At 30.1% G+C, this 20,899-nt stretch overlaps 2 protein-coding genes across 22 annotated transcripts in view; both read right to left on the bottom strand.

Annotated features, from left to right (window-relative positions):
• LOC148230599 (furin-like protease 1) overlaps positions 1 to 20,899 on the bottom strand; it is a 313,965-nt gene that overhangs the window by 1,684 nt on the left and 291,382 nt on the right. For 4 of the 21 annotated variants that reach the window (XM_088194211.1, XM_088194210.1, XM_088194212.1 and 1 more), the window contains 10 exons: positions 17,556 to 17,721; positions 12,510 to 12,682; positions 12,236 to 12,445; positions 9,249 to 9,387; positions 7,512 to 7,698; positions 7,269 to 7,442; positions 6,103 to 6,221; positions 4,497 to 4,687; positions 3,513 to 3,609; positions 113 to 1,282 (listed from right to left, as the gene is read on the bottom strand). In XM_088194211.1, the coding sequence (XP_088050337.1) occupies positions 1,263 to 1,282; positions 3,513 to 3,609; positions 4,497 to 4,687; positions 6,103 to 6,221; positions 7,269 to 7,442; positions 7,512 to 7,698; positions 9,249 to 9,387; positions 12,236 to 12,445; positions 12,510 to 12,682; positions 17,556 to 17,721 (1,476 nt within the window). In that variant the 3' untranslated portion in view covers positions 113 to 1,262. Of the gene's footprint in view, positions 1 to 112; positions 1,283 to 3,512; positions 3,610 to 4,496; positions 4,691 to 6,102; positions 6,222 to 7,268; positions 7,455 to 7,511; positions 7,699 to 9,248; positions 9,388 to 12,235; positions 12,446 to 12,509; positions 12,683 to 17,555; positions 17,722 to 20,899 lie in introns of those variants that run through there. The other 17 variants (XM_088194195.1, XM_088194197.1, XM_088194196.1 and 14 more) reach the window with 7 other exon arrangements.
• Positions 4,785 to 5,999, bottom strand: LOC148230605 (uncharacterized; the record flags this gene model as incomplete). Its single annotated transcript, XM_088195444.1, has 1 exon — positions 4,785 to 5,999. A coding segment is annotated over one exon (1,071 nt), but the record flags the coding sequence as incomplete, so codon positions are not given.

Genomic DNA, 20,899 nt, shown 5'->3' with positions numbered 1-20,899 from the left:
GCTACTCAAGTATTCTAAAGGTTCAAATGTTAATAGTATTTTCGTCCAATTTAACTTTGATTGGAATAAATGAATAAATAATAACGGAAAGAAGGTAATTAATTAAACAATATTTTCGTTTATGTATTAAAACATTTCACAGTTTATTGTATTATTAAGTCTTTCATAGATAATCATATATATTTATTTATAATTTATACATTATACTTGTTAAGTCCATTCAATATCATACTATCAAGGTTCTAAGTAAAAAGGACTTGGCAATGAAGGACAATATACAAACATACATCAACAATCACCACATATAAAATTATATAAAGGAAGAAATACGTTTTTTTGATTTTTTATATCAAAGACATAATATAGATCACTTAGGAACTGATAATAATGATATAAATAAATTTAGTCGATGGTTTGAAAATACATATATAAACAAGAAACAAACATAGACAACAACACATTTTTATAGATTGGAATGAAAGAGTATCAACATAAAATAACTAATACACAAGATATGTACACCTATAATTGAATTAGAAAAAAATCCATCGATATAACATTACCATTTCATATAAGATAAATTTCATTATGGACTATTTAAATACAATGGTAGGAGATATGTATTTATATAAATATTTCCTAATCGTAATATATTTCTTCCGTGATTATACATTGTTTATAAATTAAAACATATAAACATTACAAATTATTATATAATAAAGGTAACAAAGTAACGTTTCTTAATGTTCAATATTTATTTACATAATAAATATTTGTTTATAATGATTTTTTAACAAAGACCCGTTAGTTATTATTGAAGACAGAATTTGACATATCACAACAGTAACGATAAATATAAAACATTGAAATATACAAGACGAATATATATATATAAAAAAAAATGTGAAACGATTTTTCTTCAATGTCCAACATCATTTGTCCCATTTTTTGTTAGTGCGATTAGCTATTGTGCAAAAAATAGACATGAAAAAAAATAAAATACGCGCAAAACGGTCGGAAAAGCCATGCTAGTTGATTTTTGTCCAACGGATGAAAATAAAAACCAACAAAAAACGCGAATGTGTTCAATGAAAAAAATAACGAATAGCGGACATTGCATAAAAAAATGTTCGTGTCACACGTGGTATTATGTATACATGTATGTTCCGTTTATACGGATGTCCAAAAGTAGTGTTCGTATAAATTTAACGTATGTGTGTAATGTGTGGTGAGTGTGCAACTTCATCATCAAAACTGCTTCGTTAAATCGGATATGGTGCTCCTGAAATTTTGTTGATAATCGTGAAAATATGTAACTGAAGCTTAAAGTAGAACCTAAAAGCTTTAAGTTAATCTTGTGTGTATAGAAGGTTAGAATGAGCTTGAAAATAATTCGAGAAGCGATGAAAGGCTTGGAAACGGTGTATGAATTTATTAATACGTTAATATATAATATGCATGCAAGTTCATGTATACAAGATAAAAAAATCTTATTAAATCCAATAGCAGCTTGATCCAATGATCTACAGAAAAAATATATGCTTAGAAGATACGTTTTTAACACCCTGTATACATATGAAATGCACACACACGATTGCGTATATAAAACACACATGTTTAAATACATATATATCGATGGCGGTCTATATTACAATGACTTTGATTAACTGAATATGACTAACTTTAGTGATTCAAATTGATTTTTGGACGGCACGCCATTGATATATACATATAGAAAATAACCGCAGATGTTATATAATAAAATTATATCTTGTCGATTTATTTTTACCATATTATATATGTATTAATTAAGCAAGTGGTCAGTTCACATTCGTCGATGTTTTTAATTTTATAATAATATATATTATTCATACAATAGTTATACGATTACATTTTTTTAGAACCATTGATTGTTGTAAGTATGGCCGTCGACAATAATCTAATAAAGTACATATAATTGCACTTGATATTGAAATGGCAATGATAAATAAAAATCAAATGCCATTTATATTCATATAATAGTATATGTACACAAATCTGTGGAAAACTGCGTTTCACTCTGAAAAAATAAAATCATTTGTGCGAACGATTACGTGTAGACAAAAATTTGGCATACATTCCATTAATCATATATTTTGTGTTATTTATTATAAAAATCTACGCTCATGAACTTTATTATATATGTTTACGGTTAATTCGAAATTGGCACTGTACAATTTGAACACACATCAATGCGTCATTTAAACTAGAAATTATTAAAAAAATCATATAAAAGTATCTCTTTGGAAAACGCTAAAAATTCATATCACAAATAATTTACGTAAAAATCATTATGTACAAAAAAATATGGTATAGTGTGACTTTCTTAATTACAAAAATTATCACCATTTACTAATAAAAAATTTGATACATTAATTATTTATTTAAAGTATAAATAAAATATAAGTACATTTACAATATTGCGTTATAAAATAAGAATGAAGATAAAAATGATCACAATTTTTTTCTACACAAGGGTCATGAAATAAGTCGGTAAAATAATTTAATTAGCAAACATTTATTAAGTCAGTAACGTAACGCATTTCGCTTGTGTCAATTATTAAAATCAGTCTTTCGATCTAATTCCATTGGATGGCGTTTTGCTAATTAAACAATATACACCTGAGCAGCTTATCGACGACACGACTTATTAGATGACTTGAAGTAAAAACCGAAAACTATTAATAGGAATCAGGCGTGTGTTTTAATCGCGCACAACCTTAAAAAATACGATCACATTGCAAGGGAATTTATCATTAAAGTATGACTATAAGGCCGCGATCATACTGATCCGATCTGAAAAACGGACCTCTGTGATAACGGCCTAATTTATAATTATGCTTCAGTTTTTTTGACGTAAGAGCACAATTCGAAATCTAACTATTTGTTTTAACGTACCGACAATCACGAATCACACTTAAGAAATTGATTTACACTTTTTATTTAAACTAAGATTAAGTTTTGGAAATCATTTGATCGCGACGTAGAATTTTGCGCGCGGACAATTTTGAACGCATTGTCCTGATTAAAATCTAGAGCACCCTGTGTGCTAGACAAGTCGTCGAGCCAACATTTTATCGAATAACCTATACAAGGCAGAATTAAATCGCTACCACGACTGTGTAGGAACAAAACGAACTTAACAATACTGACAGAAGCCCTTACGTCTATGCACTTATTATTAAGTATGCACGGATCGCACACGAGTCCACCGAAGGAACATTTAAGATAGTTCAAGTTGTATAATGGTACTATGGCGCCCTCATTAAGGGGCTCAACTAACGTCACAACTATTCGAACTTCGTCATAGTTCGATTTTTGATTGTCGACCGTTTTCGTCGTGTCTATTTCGCCGTCTTTCTTGGTCTTGTCATTTTTTACTTCCTTTTGCTTCGTTCTTCGCGGTCGATTTCTATTGTGGACGTTAGGATTGCTGGTCGCATAGTATATGACAAGAATAAATAAGCACAAACCTATGCATTGAGACGGCGAAGACGAAAGACATCCTGATTTCGCAATATTGTTGTCGACGGATTTCTCGCTTGTGGGCTGCCTGCCATCATCGCGAACCTTTGAAAGAAAACAAACACATTAGGCAAACCCTAATATGCGTATATACGAGCAGAATAAAAATAAATGACGTATCGGATTTCGTTATATCCCTAAGTTGGTTTTGAGGTCGATACTTTTGGTGTATACAAACTATTTTATTATAGTATTATTTAAAATTATTACAGAATAGCTAAAATATGATTTTACCAACAAAGGGCACATTTTAAATCTCAAATTATACTTAAAAATTCAATATTAAAGTACAAATATATTGTATAATGTTATATTGTAATTTTTTCACTTGGAAAATTTTGTAAATGTTAACTTTTTTTGTTATTTTTTAAACGAAAGTTGTGCTAACTATTAGCTCTAAAATCGTCATATTTTATCACAATAAAAAAAGATTCATTGGAGATTCTTAGTATTTTCTAAAAATCAATACGGTTTAAAAATATGTTTTTTTGGACTACCTAGTGTTAAATTTATTTCAAAGTTTCAAAGTAAAATCATATTAAAGAGTAAGTAATAAATATAATAAGAAAAAAGAGCATTCTTAATTAAATTTATTTAAAATCTAGATAAGAACATTAAAGAAATAAATATTATAAAAAAATATTTATTAGTAAATACAATAGATTTTTATTAAAATATGTGTTAAAACATATATGTACATACGTATGTATCATATACTATTTTATAATAAGAAAATTTCATTTTGTCCTTTATTTATTGTATCTCTTCTTTACAGCAGAATATTATTTAGAATATAGAACATAGGGGTAGTTTATTTTTAGATATTGTGACCTACATGGCAAAAAATGTAATGGGATCGTAGAATTGTTTAAATAAAAAAGAGATATAACGTATGTATATGTAAATCATACACAATATTATATTAAGCAAACCTTTTGTATGTCTCTCCATTTTTCCAGAGTTCGGTCTTCGTTCAAAGAATTGTGTTGTCCGACTTCACCTTCACCCATATTGAAAGCGATACCGGAATTTGTTACATCTGATTTGCTTTGTGGATTATAATCTGCTTCTCCTTGTGGCGGTACTTCTGTGCCATAGAATATTAAATCCCATTGTGTGAGCTCTGCTAAAAGAGACAAAGAGATAGAAAATTACCATTAAGTGAATCAAATAATAGAAAATATTTAAAAAAAATATATATCACAATAAATAAAAAATCTAAGGTGAATTAATTCACATATAAATAATACGAATATTAGTAAACACATATATACATGCTCAAAAAAAGAATAAAATAAACGTGTCTCAATAATTCGTGGATGCATTATTTAAAAATATAAGTAAATAAAATAACACAAATTAACTCAAAAGCGAAACGGCAAATCAAAGGAATTGGATGCAGTAGCCAAACAAAATCTCGACTCTACATAACAAATGGTATATCGGGTAGTACCGGTGTCTTCTTCGGCAAGTCTCGATTCGTGATGGTCTCGGTCCATTTCAGAATCCTGGGGTACTAGCCCTCCTAAATAGAGTTCCGGATGGAACTGCGACAGAGGTGGATGCTGCCTAGACGGTTTATTACCGACCACTTCAACTTTCGGGTAAGGATATAAGGCGGGGTAGATGTGTTGTATTTTCGGATACTTCTGAAACAGCGACGGTATCTTCGGATTCATCCCTTGGTGTCCATCAGGCGGTTGGTCTATGAAAATGAACCCCCGAAAATTCGGAGCGTTTGTTGACGTTTCGTCGTAAGTCGTTTGATAAGACTTTGTAGTAGGAAATATCTTTTCAGTGATTCTCGTGTCTGATTTTTTAGACGTGGCATTTGATCTAGAATCTACGCTCGGCTGTCTCGAAACGTTCTTTTGGATCTTGGTTGTGTGCAGCGTTGAAGTATCGAGATTATTGGCTTTGAAAGACTTGGTAGTTTTGTCTAATTTATATAATTTCGTCATGTATGGTAGCGTTGTTTTGCTAGGCGCTGTCGATGTCGGTACAAAGTGTCCTGAAGTAGTTTTCATCGAATATCTAAAATCAGTTTGTCTCTGAGGCACTTTCCCGTTTCCGTATTGCTTGTTATATAAAGCAGTTCTATTGGTGATGCCTCTCAAACTGGTCACTGTGGGTTTAACTGAAGATTTATTCTTGCCTTGAGGATTTCGATGCGAGTTTTTAGAATTTTTATTTTTTCTCGGATTGGTGTTCGTGCTTATCACATATGACGAGATATTGTTTCCGCCGTTTTGTCCCTTTTGGTTTTTGTTATTCCTATTCTTGTTCGACGGCATTGTAATGGAAGGCACTAGGACGGATTGGGATATGTTTATTTTGTAATGCATGTTGTTGTAGGGGTTCGGATCGTTTTTGTCTGCCGGGCTAGCGGTCCCGTAAAATATTAGAGACCAATCTTGGAGCGTAGCGCGTCCTATAATATTTCATAATACATGTGAATGCCAATCAAAAACGTTAGTGGTTAAACTCAAGGGAAACAGACTGTGGTCAGAGTCGGTGGATAGAAAGCGTAACACTTACCCATGAATTTTCCCTCGTTGTGTATCTCCAGCAGCCAAATCCCGTAGGGCGATTCGCCCCAAGTATGCACCGACATGAAAGGCCACATGTTGAACCCGGCACGTGAGATGTCGTGAGTCCTGTCACACGAAAGATTCTAATTTAGAACGTGTGTTGCTTAACTCGAGAGGTGATAAATGAAAAATGTGATAAGGGTATAGAAAGCAATCGCAAGCGAAAGCAGATTGAAACACTCGATGGTTTAGTATTACGAAAAAATGAGATGAACAACAAATTGTTTTTTGTTTTATTTATTTTGTAAAATATATTTGATACTCTCTATAAGTTCAGCACTTAATCGTGAGCTTAAATCTGATCGAAATTATAATTAGAAAAATATGTTATACAGATATAATTGAAATAGAAAAAAATGTGTTTCATGTAAAATAATAGTATTTAGATTTTATTTATAAACTTCTTTGAGAGAATTATGTTGTATGTAATTATGTTTTAAATTTCATAAAAATAGCAGTGATTCAAATGCCACAAGAGCACCAATCATTTTTTTTATAATTATATTTTTGAATTCGGGTAACAGCTGTAGATACAAATATATTTAAAGTAAATACAAAGAGATGATTGATGTTAAAAACATAAATATTCTGTAAATTGACATTTTGATGGATCTAGTGTTGTCACTTGAAATCATAACAGAAAAAAATTTATTGACTTGCATTAATAAAAAGAATTTTTTTTTTCAATATTATTTTCATTGTTGGTGATAATTAAACTTACGGTTTTGATCAATTATCTCACTTTACTATTTTTTTTATTATTGTAATAATTTAATACGACAGAAAATTACACAATTGATTAAAACCAAAAACAACACAAAAAAAATAGTATAAATAAATAGATCATTTTCTTCGTGAACCTGTGCCACAGAGATACTTGAACTAATAAATATTTTACACTTCAATAATCGATATATCAATATTATAATAAAGCAAACTAAAAATATGATTTTATAGTTAGTCGTGACAAATAAACAATATAATAATTGTGTTGTTATGGTGATGTTGAGTTTACTTTTTTGAAAAATAGAGAGCATAGATTTTTCCTTTCAATACAGAGAAACTTAATACACTGTATTAAATAAATTATTGTTTATACACTGAAATAAATACCTCGGGGCGAGAAGTGTAACTCTCGTTCCTGCCGGAGAAGTCAGATTGATTTCCAAATCTCCGCGACGTGCTGCAGTTAAAGATATCTTCGCTTGTACGTGCTCGAGATAATTCACTCCGACACACTGGTTAACTGAGAGCTGCAGAGTAACCTGGCTCTTGGGCGGAATCAACCTGGAAACCGACCTTTTTTACATATAACGCATATAAACATCTCCGATCGAGGGTTATATTTAAACTCACTTTTCTGTATGAGGCGCTGTAACTTCGCAGCGATGCTGAATGGGAACGGTCCTCCAATTTCTGGCGAGTCTAACCATTGCAGCGGCATCCATGAGTCCGTAGCCAAACGAATGAGATACGTTTCTTCCTACGCCATTAGTCCTCCAAGTTGTCGCTTGCAAGTTGGCAGGTTTTGCAGTTCTAACAACTGCAAACACACAACACAATAGTGTGTTTTAATATTTATGTCCACGTTATCAGAGCGTCGTAGCCTCATAATAATTAATTATTAAATTATTTAATATTCATGTTACATCGGATTTAATTCTAGTAGGGGTTTTAAATTAATATTTTATTTATTACACATTTTGTGATAAGTGTCTTTTTTTTAAGAAAATATTCGCACATCGCTGATATTTTTAGTGGATGATTCTGTAAACAAATCGTTCCGACCGAGATCGTAAGATCGTAAAAATTTTCATTTCTATCGAAAAAATAGAATGTCTTTTTACTTACCATTCTCTTTTTTTTATCCCAATTTAGCAATGATTTATTTCTTTATAAAATATATTATCGCGTACTATTTAATTACATAAATTATAAAATACTTTCATGTAATAATATGAATTTTAAATTATTTTATTTTATATTTTAAATGGTAAAGGTAAGAAAATATTTTTTCTATTTGATTTTTTTGCTTGTGCTTCATTCATTTAAAATTCTCTTTATAACGATTTTAAAAGTTTAATATAAATATCACTTTGTTGTGAGTTTTATTTTACGGCTCATCAATATTCATATTTCTGAATAAAATGCGAAGCCTAATATCACATTTTATATTGTAAACAAAATTAATATATTATATAACCAATTTTTATTATTATGTATTTAGAAAAAATATATTAGGAGCATATCATTCTTTTCATAAATGCTTTTTCAACCATCAAATTGCAAAAGTCGTATTAAATAAAGAGTTTAACTATAGAAGAGCATTTTATTTATGCCCACACTTTTTAATAATATAAACAACTTATATTTTTCATGAAATTCATTTTATGACCATTTTCATGTACTAAATTATTAATTATAAATCAGCCGTTGATTTTGAGTGAGGCAAATTCACTCAAAATAAAATATTTTTAATAAAAATTGAAAAGCGTGCATGTTAGCTAGTTTCCATATTTACAAGGAATTTTGATTATCAAAAAGGAGTATATTAAAGCAGTTTTTGGCTATCTATGTAATTTGTGTAGTACTTATATATTTTTTCAGATTTTTAATACCTATCTTTAGCAGCAATAAATTAGCCGGAATAATTTAGTAGTGGCAAGTTAGTCAATCACATCATAAATTAAAACAAAATTAAGTGAATTAAACAAACTATAAAGTTATGAATATGAACCCTCATCTCTCTATTTAATTAGTAAGTAATTTTGAGTATGACTTGCCTTGCTTATATAATGAAAGGTGGATGTCTCATTGATTACATTCCATTTGAATTAATTCAACCGCAAAATACACCTTAGTTGTTTGAGCAATGCCATAATTTGATCTATCGATATTTATGTATTAAATAAATATTTGAGAGAGAAAATATATGGAATATATAGAAGAATACAGAAGGCGCAGTAAATTTTATTCGGCGACCTAAAGCATTAATATTTCATGAAGGTGTTGTATACGAGCCGAACGAGATAAACACGTTTCACGTTTCGTTACGTTAAATATTGCTTAAATCATATATGCGAATGTGTTTACCGATATGCTGCATGTCTCTCCACGTGAGATCTCGGTTCGCTTCCAAGGCCAGAGCGCAAATGCCAGCGGCTAAAGGAGCTGATGCTGAAGTTCCTGTGTGACTAGATGTGCATGAGTGATGTAGATCTGTAGTGATTACCTATATAAAAAACAAAATATTGCTTAATTATTAGAAATTTATGTAGTATATGTATAAAAGTAAGCAAAGAAAAGAGAAATAATGCCCAATAATATTTAAATTATTATTTTACAATATTAATTTTCATAACGCTATACAAAATATTATAATCTATATTTTATTTATGAACTATGTAAATATGGTTTTCAATAGTGCCCTTTTATGTTTTTTTTCATTACCACAATAAATAATTATTCAGCGAAAGCCAAGGGAGCACCAGTGCACATTTTTTCCAAAAATATAAAATCCGCAATAAAATATAAAATTTTCAATAAAAAATACAAATTTAATTGTTCGTGTTTCATTAGGTAAATATAAAAATTACAATAAATATTATAACTATGTGTTTTTCATGAGAAAATAAAGAGAGTATCGTGTATTAAAAATAATATAATAAAATTTAATTAAACTATTATAGAGTAACATGTCAAACCGTTATGCAGCAAAGTATCAAAAAATTTGTAAAGATATATTAAATATGTTTTTTAAAAGGTAAATAAGTATTAAAACAAGCAAAAAATAAAACAATGCATTATTATTAAAACTAAATATTTCTTCTATTAAAAAAATAGTATTATTGATGATAAAAATAACGGTTCTGAGGGATTACCTCTGTTTACTATATTTTATAAATATTGATTAACGCGATAATGGTAATAAAAAATAATATAAATTGTCAAATAAAGTACAACAATATTTGCATAAAAAATGTCGATAATGTAATGTAATAATTCATATGTATCAATAAAACATTTAAAAGTATCTAAAAATTCCTAATACATATATTATATATATACAAATATTAATAAAATATATATCGACCGTTCGGCAAACAAGAAGGTTCGTTTATTGGAGCTTAATTTTAAATTGCTTTTCATCGTTTCTCGGAAGTAATTTTTAAACTGATTTTCGAAAAAACAATAAAGCACGAAGAAAGCTTTTCTAAAAAATAAATAAATTGTTGGCTTATCACACGTTTCTATCACTAGGGATATCAATAGTTTAAAGCCACGCCGGATAGTAAATCTTGGGTCGTCGACCATAGCAATGAGATCATCCTTCTCTTTTGGCCTGAAGCCAAGGTTTTTATTTTATTGAATACATTCAAGATATTCTTTATGAGTTGTAGTAGTTCAGTATTAGAGAACTTTCATTATTTATTATATACGATTTTGCTCGATTTTAATTAATCATCACGTTATTATCCGTGTGTATAATAAAATTATCACTAATTACAATTTCATACACCATAGAAATAAAAAAAACCTCAGGTATATATAAGATTAAAACGCAGGTCTTTTAGGTCAATTACCAGAGACTTATAACACTCGCCTATCATGCTGGTTATTTTATAAACGCATTTTAGTAGGCTAAAACAGCATCACGTCGCTCATCGCCAAGCTTTCGTCCTTAGCCGGTCGCTCTCATTGAATACTCCAAAGCAGATGGTTCAAAGTCAAATGTTTGACATTGACCAGTCAGCATTTTCTCATTGAAGCCTCAGTCTTTACGCATTAATGTTTTTCTTGGATGGGCAATCAACAATCTACTCCTACATTTATGGAATCATCTTAAGAAGACCTAACAGCACTTAACACAAATTTAAAATTCAGTAAAAAAAGGATCAGTCAAGATTCAACAAACAGTAACTAGATGACGCGTTTCCGAGGGTCTGTGCCCGTAAATAATGTTATCCGTAAATCGTGAGTCAGTTTTTATGTTTAAACAGTGCTTTATTTTTGTAAATATTTAATAAAATATTTAAAAAATATTAAAACTGCTTAAACCGCGTCTCTACAGGTAAAAAATGTACAACAATGTTAAATAAATTTGTAATTTATTATTTATAATTACAAAGCAAAAATATTTTTTTATGTATTTTTTTATAATACAATAAAACTATTAAAAATATTTGTTTATCGTCTAGAATACTTTGTAAGTATAAGTAAAAAAAGAAGTATTTATTGGGTTAATTTTGAAATATAATTTTATGTGAAGATGATAAAACATGATAAAAGTTGTAGAATAGTATTAGCTATTGAAAAAGATAATATGTCTAAATGCTAGATAAATATTAGAAATGAATGATATCGTGTTACCTATTTTATATAATCAGGTTACATAATAATATTTAGATGTTTATGATAATCCGTATAAAGAAAACTTTGTTGAAATTTGTTTGTTATATAGACATTGCTGCTAATATTTAATTATATGTATTTCTATATATTTTTTTCGGTAAATATAAATATAAATTAAAATTGTTTACTTTTGAGTCATTTCATAATAAGCTTTGTTACTGCTACCCATAATATGCACTAATAAGTCGTATTATATTGGGACAAAAACATCAAAACTTTTGCATCAACTAAATATACTGAAGTTCAATAGTACTCACGAAAAAAATATATTTTTAACACTAATTTTTCAGTAGTTATCTATTTCGATCTACTTATACTACAAATTAAATAGAAAAGAGCATACAACTCTAAAACAATATTTAGGAATATTATAATGTTCCCTTGCAATAAAGCTCTCAATTTGTCTCTGTCGACAAAATTAGGACATTTTCAACCCTCTTCATCTTTTTAAACCAATATCGTACTATATGTTCAGAAATGGTTCCCTCGGTGGTGTTTTGTTGGCACTACGTGAGCTGCATTGCAACTTAGACGCCCAGAAAAAAGCAAACAACTTTATCGCTATTTTCAGCGACTAAATAAAATGTAAATAGCATGTTATGCAGAATTACTTTATCCATGTCATTATTTCTCTGATGATCGAATATATATTATTAAGAATTACATACTTGTTTTTCAGTCGTAGATCCGCTACTGTACGTAGTTGCTAAAGTCGAACTACACATTTCAGAATACCAAGGCACTTCGCCGTTTTCGGTCGCCGAACTGATGGACAAGGTCCATATGGAATTGGTGTAACCATCACAGTTGCAGTTGTCACGTTCGTTACCGCCATTTCCAGAGGCCCATACAAATATCGAACCCTTGCCATTGCGGCCCTGTGTAAGAGATTAAGTTTAATTTCACGACGCTCGCACAAAGGGGTAATAAAAAATATATTACCTTAGTAACGCCTTCTACAAAGGCCCTGGTCGCTAATTCTCCAGGACCGTCCACTGTTTTCCCGTCATCGTCCGGTCCCCAAGAGGCACTGTATATGTCTATGTGTTGAGGGTTGAGGCTCAAAGATCGAGCTTCTACAGCGTCCGTCACGTCTCCGTCCAGCATTCTCACACCTGTTGGGAGATAAAAATGTATAACGTAATTTATTTACGAGGGTTTCTGTATTTTATTATTGAAAGTATGTCGACGAAAGGTTAAAGGGAGCGCCTAGAAATAAGCCAGGCCCGCATTTTAAGGATTCGTTGAATTTAATTTAGCATGATACAATATAAGGAATACAGTGAATTATCACTACAAGCGAATCAAACCACCATACTTAAAAAGCAATTGTGAACTAAAAATAGTTTATAATAGTCCAGTATTCACGACTATAGGATATTATTTCATATCATATAACCGTACAAATGTTTTGTGCAAAATTTTTAGTGTACGGTATTCTGAATATGTAAACATATATCGATGATTGTGTGTTCGTTCATGTCCAATGCAACTTTCTAATTTAGCCACCGACTGTAACATAGGCGGCTATTTAGAGAGTCTGGAGCCGGGAAACGAGAGTAAAACGAAACGTTTGGGAAGCTCTGTTGCTCTCGTTTGCGGTTTAGTAGACTGCACTTTAAAGTTTATGGCGGCGCGGCGTACCGGGGATATAATACGCATATGAAAATATTACTCTGCTTTTATTTTATGGGTCATACCACAAATTTTCTAGTGGATATCTATCATATGATATAGTAATATGTGTATCATAACAGCCAGTTCATGAATTAGTGCGTATAAATGTTTATAAAATATATTTTACAGTATTATATATTTTATCCTGTTCTGAAATGCACATACAATAACATAACACTTTATCAACGATTATGGTAACGATTGGAGTGTATGATTGACGAATCTCTTTTTAAAGCACGATATAACAGAATATACAATAGACATTAAAAAAAATTGAAGAAAGTTCTTACCACATTATTCTCGATTAAATCTGTGATTAATTAAACATATTTAATTTGTAATACTCCTAAACATACTTGAAAACCACTGAGATGGTATAAAAAAATATGAATAATATATACTTGTAAATTAATTGTGACAAAAAACTAAAGCGTCTCGAAGTTACAATTCACGACTTACTATTCAAAATTAAACGAATTGATATGAGAAACTTTACCTCATTCCGTATATTCCCTTACAGATAATCATTATTTTACTACCAAATTAGACCAGTGGTCCCTACTAGAATTTCAAATTCGGTTGGTCCCAACATGGGAGCAATAAGAAGCAAGCGAAACTATTGGATATAACTTTCAACCGATGTGTAAAGTTTTTGATAAAAAACAAGCCACGAAGGAGATCCTTGATTTACAATAAAATTAAATTTTTACACATTTTCGGACATAGATACAATAACATAAAAAATACATTACCATCGAAATCATAATATTTAGTATATACCAAAATATATTTTTTTTTAATGTTATGTCAAATTAAAAAAAATAAATCTTAAAAAAGTTAAATTTGCTAAATGTTTAATTAATTAATTAAATATGTTTACGCCTTAAAAGTGAAAATAGTAGGTAGCCACTTTTGGCGACCGTTTCCAATAGGTAAAAATAACAACAGTCCTTTTGCGCAGGATAAAACTTATTAGGAGTATCACATTTTTTTTTTAAATTTTAAGATTTTTTTTAAATTTTTTTTTAATTCTAAAATATTTTAATATTAGTGAAGGTTAAGAACATTACAAAGAGTACATTTATAATTTTTTTTATTGATTCCCATAATATTAAATAGTATTTTAATTATAAAAATGCTAGTAAAAACGCTTTTTTATTTCTTACAATATGACATTCAAAAAGGAAAATCATTATTTTGGGTAGTTTTAGAGTTAAATGCCCCACCTTGCGCCTTATCGCTACAGTCATAACTCCTGCGCATTAACATAACACAATTAATTAAACGTCACTCATGTCCGCTGCCGCACCGCGCGCGCCGGTTCTATTTTCCCATTGTCGTGTGAATAATAGCGACCTGTCTCGGTCGGCCCCGTGTACACTTTGTTTACACAGATGGCAATAACGAAATGCCTTTCGCTAATAACTGTTAATCCATTAACGCCATTCGGGACCGTATTGAACCGGGTCTTGCTTTGATACGCTGTTGTATATGGCAAGTTTACTCTGCGAGTAAACTAAATAGACACTGCGCGAACGGATTAGAGGCCCTGTGACAAATATACGGTTGCCTGTAATTTGTCCTGTGCCAGGAGGCAGGTCGATCCCGTTAAAGTCAAAGCCACATGGGATCGTAGATGCCGTCGATTAAACGGCGGCGGGTGACACTTGTCCAAAAGCAAAGTTTAATTTCCACCTTTGAAACTGAACGGACGCAGTTAACTGCCTTGTGATTGAGAATCTGTGGCTTTATTCAACCGAATTCTATTTCTATTCTTTTAGAAACAATATTAGTTTATTATTGTACATTATAAAAAATATGCAATTAACTACTAAAAGTTAGATCTGTTTTAACTCAGCTTTACGAAACCCTGTTCAATCCAATTCCGCATGAATTTTTATATTCATATCAAAAGTTTCATCACATCAATATTCTATACAAGATGTCAACCACAAATACATTCTAGATACCCCGAAGCAAGGGTTGTTAAATAAGTATGAGAAGCCGAAAATTCAGCATTTGAAATTAAAAATACAACTTGCATCAAATTAAATTTTTCATGCATTGTTTTACAAAATATTTATTAAATGCGAGGGATGGTAAAAAAAATCTAGAAATTCTAACATATTAAAAAAATATTGCTTCATCTTCCATCATAGTGCCACGCATTACAACAGAGAATAAGCTTTTTACCCTTTTTCAAGAACATTTGTAAAGTATGTTTATCCACTCATTTATCGCTCTTTTCACTTCGCTAAGAGACTGAAAATACTTATCTCGCAGTAGATTTATTTTCATTTTTGGAATAGATGGACATTACTAGCCGATAAATCAGGTGAAAAAGGATTAGAATATGCGATTTTGCATTTTCATCAACATTATTAAGCATTTGTAATGAAATGCATCATACGAGCTTAAAAGCATTTTCTTCGGTAACTATTTTTATCAGTGGTAATTAACCATTTCCAAATGTGTTATATTATACACAAAGCTGCAAATATTATTAAGATCCAACTCACAAGCGTAATTGCACTTCAACCGTATTTTTCTCGTTACTTAAAATCAATTTCTGGGCTCATCATTTTTAAATCAATATAATTAAACTTACACGACACTGATTTTACTGAATCATTTCTGAGATTTTTCTACAGGAATGTTTGGGAAATTGATGTTTCTAATGAATTAACTGCGTAGTTAGTGTATTAAAATTTTCACAACATTGCAGAAATTTATCTAACAAATTAAACGGCCTTAGTGAATTTCAATTTCAATCGTAACTGTAAGATCTTAATTAGTGATTATTATATAGTAACAGTTAAAATTTATCATCATTAGCTGGTAATATTAGGTTTGCCTCAAATTTCCTTATCTCACGAATGAATATCGTGATTTTGTCGCTTTGCCCCCGCCCCTTCATAAAACTATTTAATACAAAATCTGACCTTACTAAAAATCAGTAAATTAATGCATGTCATTCCGGGGCGGATGGATCCTTTTGACCCCTCCTCCCAGCTACGCTACATACCCCTTATAAGTTTAATAAAATATGATAATGGTTATCATGCATTTCATTATTTTTGTATGTGCTCGACTTGAACAAACAAGGGGAGATAACTGTTGTAATTTTGACTTTTACGGATTCTAGGAAACTGGCCGGTCAAAAATATTTTTATCTATAAAGGCGGTATTTTATAAACGGCCGGGGCATAAAATCAGCATTTATTAAAATGTTGTTTATTGTTTTCACATATTCGTGGTTATATATTTTTTAACGCATTCAGTTAAAAAACTACATTACATGAACCGTCCATTGCGACAATGCCGCTCTCAAGTGAATGCCGCCCGGGGCGGTCCGCTCCCTCTTATCTACACCACTGGTCATACATATAAGGTATTGAAAATTCTCTAACAATGACATACTTTAGCTCAAAAAAAATATTTATACTTATTCATAAAATACTATTGCCGGTGGATTTTTAATTCGAATTATTAACTAATTATTTGTTGTCTTTGTCATACAGTTCGAAAGCATTGTAAAACAGGATAAATTTTCATTAAATAACTGTTATAATAAAACGAACATATTGATTTTGGATCCGCATTATATGTTTAAGCAATTTAAAAAATTAAGAGGAACATTTAAAGACAAGCAGAAAAAGTTTAAACGTAATTTTTATGAATTTGTTAATACAACCATAAAATTATTAGCAAATTGCCGTTGCTCGATTAACAGATTACGAACGGTCGTTTTGAGGACGAACTCCAATGCAATATTTTATCAAGGTGACGGATATTATATGTTTTCTAATTTATAGCGTGTACCTTGTGACTTAAGCTGTTAAAATGTTTTCCACGGCAGTGTTCCATTTTACCAAAGTAACTCATTTTTTCTTAGACATTTTTATGGTTAAATAACACGAGTTAATCTCTTCAGCTGTAAATAGAAGAGTGGTTCAATTGATGAACCTAACAATTCAAATTCAGATATTTAAACATACATAAGGCATTCTCAAATGGACCACTTAAGACTGAGAATTCAACCTACCGCTAAATTCCGATCAACCTCGAGTGTAAGTCGATATCAGGCTCTCCTCTGGCCTGGTCTGCCAAACATCACAGAGACCCAAATCATATATACGATACGTGATTCGGCAAATATGTATAGCCTATTTTTATCATCACCTCATATCATGTCTCAATACTTTACAGTTAAAAAATATATTGTTAGAAATAAAAAACGTAAAACACTAACTACTAATGATTGATACACAACAAAGTTCGTTGCTTTAGATAAATTGATTGCGTAATTACCTCCAACTCCAGCGCCATAGGCCACTCCAACCGCACAAAGGGTGTTGTTTGCAGTCGCTGCTACTTCTCCGGCACACCTAGTGCCGTGACGGTTTGAGTCGACCATGTCATACCTGGGCATGGGGTCCTCGTCGTGGTTGTTGACGTCATACGAGGCCTGGGCGTCCTGTGAATTAGAAAGGTTAAGTTAGAACTTTGTGTATTTGTTTAGTCGTAACTATATTTAACATAGATTAAATTTATGTTTTGAAGAAGAAACAAAGACCTTTACATACTATGCTATTTAACAGAGTATAACATATGCATACTTAGTATATGTATATAAAATTTACTGATTAGCAAATAATTTTTTTTTAATTATTTAGAGGAACGTCGACTCTTTGTTGTTTACGATTTTGCAATACTTAAAAATGTTCTAAAGTGTTATAATCTTGATACACTATCATTTTATTTAGTATTTTAGTGATATTATATATTTGTTTATTTACACTTTTACATATGTATATTGCATTAAAACATTTGATTTTTATGTGACAAATTTAAGTTTTATTTGTTAAAATTAAATTTAGAGATATTGTAAACGCAGCCATGGAATATATTGGTCATATTATCTCACATTTTACGTGACAAAGCGTTCCAGCGCCACAATTCTACTGCAATTAATTAAATGCGAATTACAAAGCAAATACTTGTATCAAATAGTAATAACTAATATTTTATGTGTGCTATAACAGTCATAATTGGTCGGTTACCACTAAATATATAATGTGTGAAAATATTTTATAGTATTGCATAAACATTTACCAAAGCATCTGTTACAACTTTATGTTTGTTATGAGGGAAAATATTTACACGAATACATGATACAGATGAAAAATGGCATAATAGGGTATGTGCTCGCTTTGATCGAGATAAGACACATTTTGTTTAGCGTGTTATTATAGGTGATGCTTATAATATGCATAAATATACATCCTAAAAAATGTTGGTGTCACAATCAGATTGTGATAAAATATGGTATCTTTGTATTTTATAAGAGTATATTATTTTATTTGATATTTTTTCGTTTAAACATGACTATTAATTTGAACACGTCACTCAATTTGTTAATCAGATTATTTTTTTTATAAGATGAAATCAATTTGGGCAATAAGCAATATTTTAATATATATATATAAACATAATATTCTTTCTCAGAAAGTAGGCACACATAAGTATCCCAATGGAGGCCTTCTTTAAATAATTAACATAAAATAATAATATGTTTCATTAAGCAGGTTAAATTTTGACTTAGTTGCCGACATTTATGACAAATTATCCGGCTGTTCATTTCTATCAATATCTCACGTTTCAAACAATTGTTTTTAAACAATCTTCCATACATTCACGTGCTTCTAAGAATACTTTATATGCTGTTCCTTTGTTGTGTTATCTACGTACGATTATCCGAAAGAACCGTATAATAAAAAAGTGCGTGGAAAATTAAAAATCTGTTTGTTTAAAATGCAACATATTTTTTTTCTAAAAATATATTTATGTGATTGAGATATGATTTTAATTATTGCACATTTAATATTTATTTTAGAATATCTCAATAATATTTCAATTCGAAAGATCTATTCTTTGTATATTTATTTATCTTTACTCGCGTTACCATAAATAAAATTTAAGTTATATATGTTTAGGTATATATTATTAATTATTAAAAAGAAAAATACTGCATAATATTATTTGCTATTCTACGCCGATAACGCTATTTAGGTTAGTCCCCTACAATTAGCATTATTTTACTCTCTGCTTCTGCTTTCAAGCAATATAGGCATTGTCGTTTTTGCAGTTTTAAGTCATTGAAATATCGTTTATAATATCGAAATAAAAAACGGTACTACTGAATTTTCATTTGTAATACCGGTAGTATCAAAGATAATTTTGCCGCAATACCGGTATTAACAGTATTAGTACTATCGGTATTGTACTCCCTAGTTTTTTTATTTTATTAAATAGTCCAAGGTGACGAACTTTATCTAAACCCTAAAAATACAGCTAAGCAATATTTTTTATTTTTAACGATTGAAAACTTTTTTTTATATTCTCATAAAAAAACGTATTAAAAAAGTTTTACAACAGCTATATTTATTTTATAAGTTATAATGTAAAATACACATTACTTGAATAAAAAATTAAAATCCCTGAGTATATTTTTGTGAGAATCCTCTTTAATTATAAAGTAAATGTCTAAAAAGTCTTCTAAATAAAATAATAATTAGGCCAGCATTTTTAAGCTATACAACAAAATTGTAATTAAATCATCTCGAAAAGTAATTCAATTTCGCTTATTTTTAATATTTAATAAAAAAAAAAGCGGCAAAGCCTTTTTAAATTATTATTATGTATTTTAAGCCCTTATTCAAAAGTGTATTATCGTTATAAAATGTTATATATAATAGGTACTATATATATTAAGACAAACTAATGGTTTTTAATAGCAAAAGAAAAATGTATTTGGATATGCACTACACAAAAAAAAACTATATATTAAGAATATACAAGGTATAGTGAGGTATTGAAAGAAAATGTGGTGTGCCTTATTAATAGGATATTTTAATAAATCATGAAAAAGTTTTTGAATTCGATAAATAACTAAAAGAAATACGATTTCAATAAACATGTTAGTATATATTTCAGAACCTAAAATTATAGTAAAGCGGTAATTATAGCATCAACTAAATTTGATTCGGGTTAAAACTTTTGTCATAAGCAAATCACAAGAGTTAAGAGCAATTCGCACCGGCAAGAATTCGCATTAAAACCGGCGGCGGCGAATTGCGAAAAGCCCAAGTTAAATTTGGAAAAGTTCTACGGCCCGTGGGGTCCCGGAGGACCCCGTCACTCGCAAAACTTGTATTGTACCCCAGGCTACGGTAAACGCGTGGGGTGAAGTGATTTTTTTGTTAAGCTTTTTTCATTGTCGTGAGCGGGTAAAGTCAATAAAAACACGGCGAATTCGCGTGCAAATAATGCGCGCGAACGTCAAAGGATTGACATAGTGCGAAAATATTTTGATGGGATAGCTAAAGTGAATTTTTGTTGAACTACATATATTTTTGTGTTACAAATATTTTTTATGTGTTAAATATTTGCCGACGTGTAAAAAAGTCAATGACAAAATGTAACACAACTATTTTAAATTAGTATTTGATATTTAAATTATTTAAAAAATATAGTAATGCAGGTTTTTATGGTACACATAATTTGTGGCGTCCAAAAAGCATTGTAAGATAAGAAAATAACATGAGGTGTAATACAAAATATAGATTATTTTTATTTTTAAAAGTAGTATACAT

Source organism: Plectrocnemia conspersa, unplaced genomic scaffold, assembly GCF_051122295.1.
Source record: "Plectrocnemia conspersa isolate PC_06_02 unplaced genomic scaffold, ASM5112229v1 ptg000010l, whole genome shotgun sequence".
NCBI lineage: Eukaryota > Metazoa > Arthropoda > Insecta > Trichoptera > Polycentropodidae > Plectrocnemia > Plectrocnemia conspersa.
The sequence above is the reverse complement of the archived record's forward strand: the minus strand, read 5'-3'. Positions and strand labels throughout refer to the sequence as shown.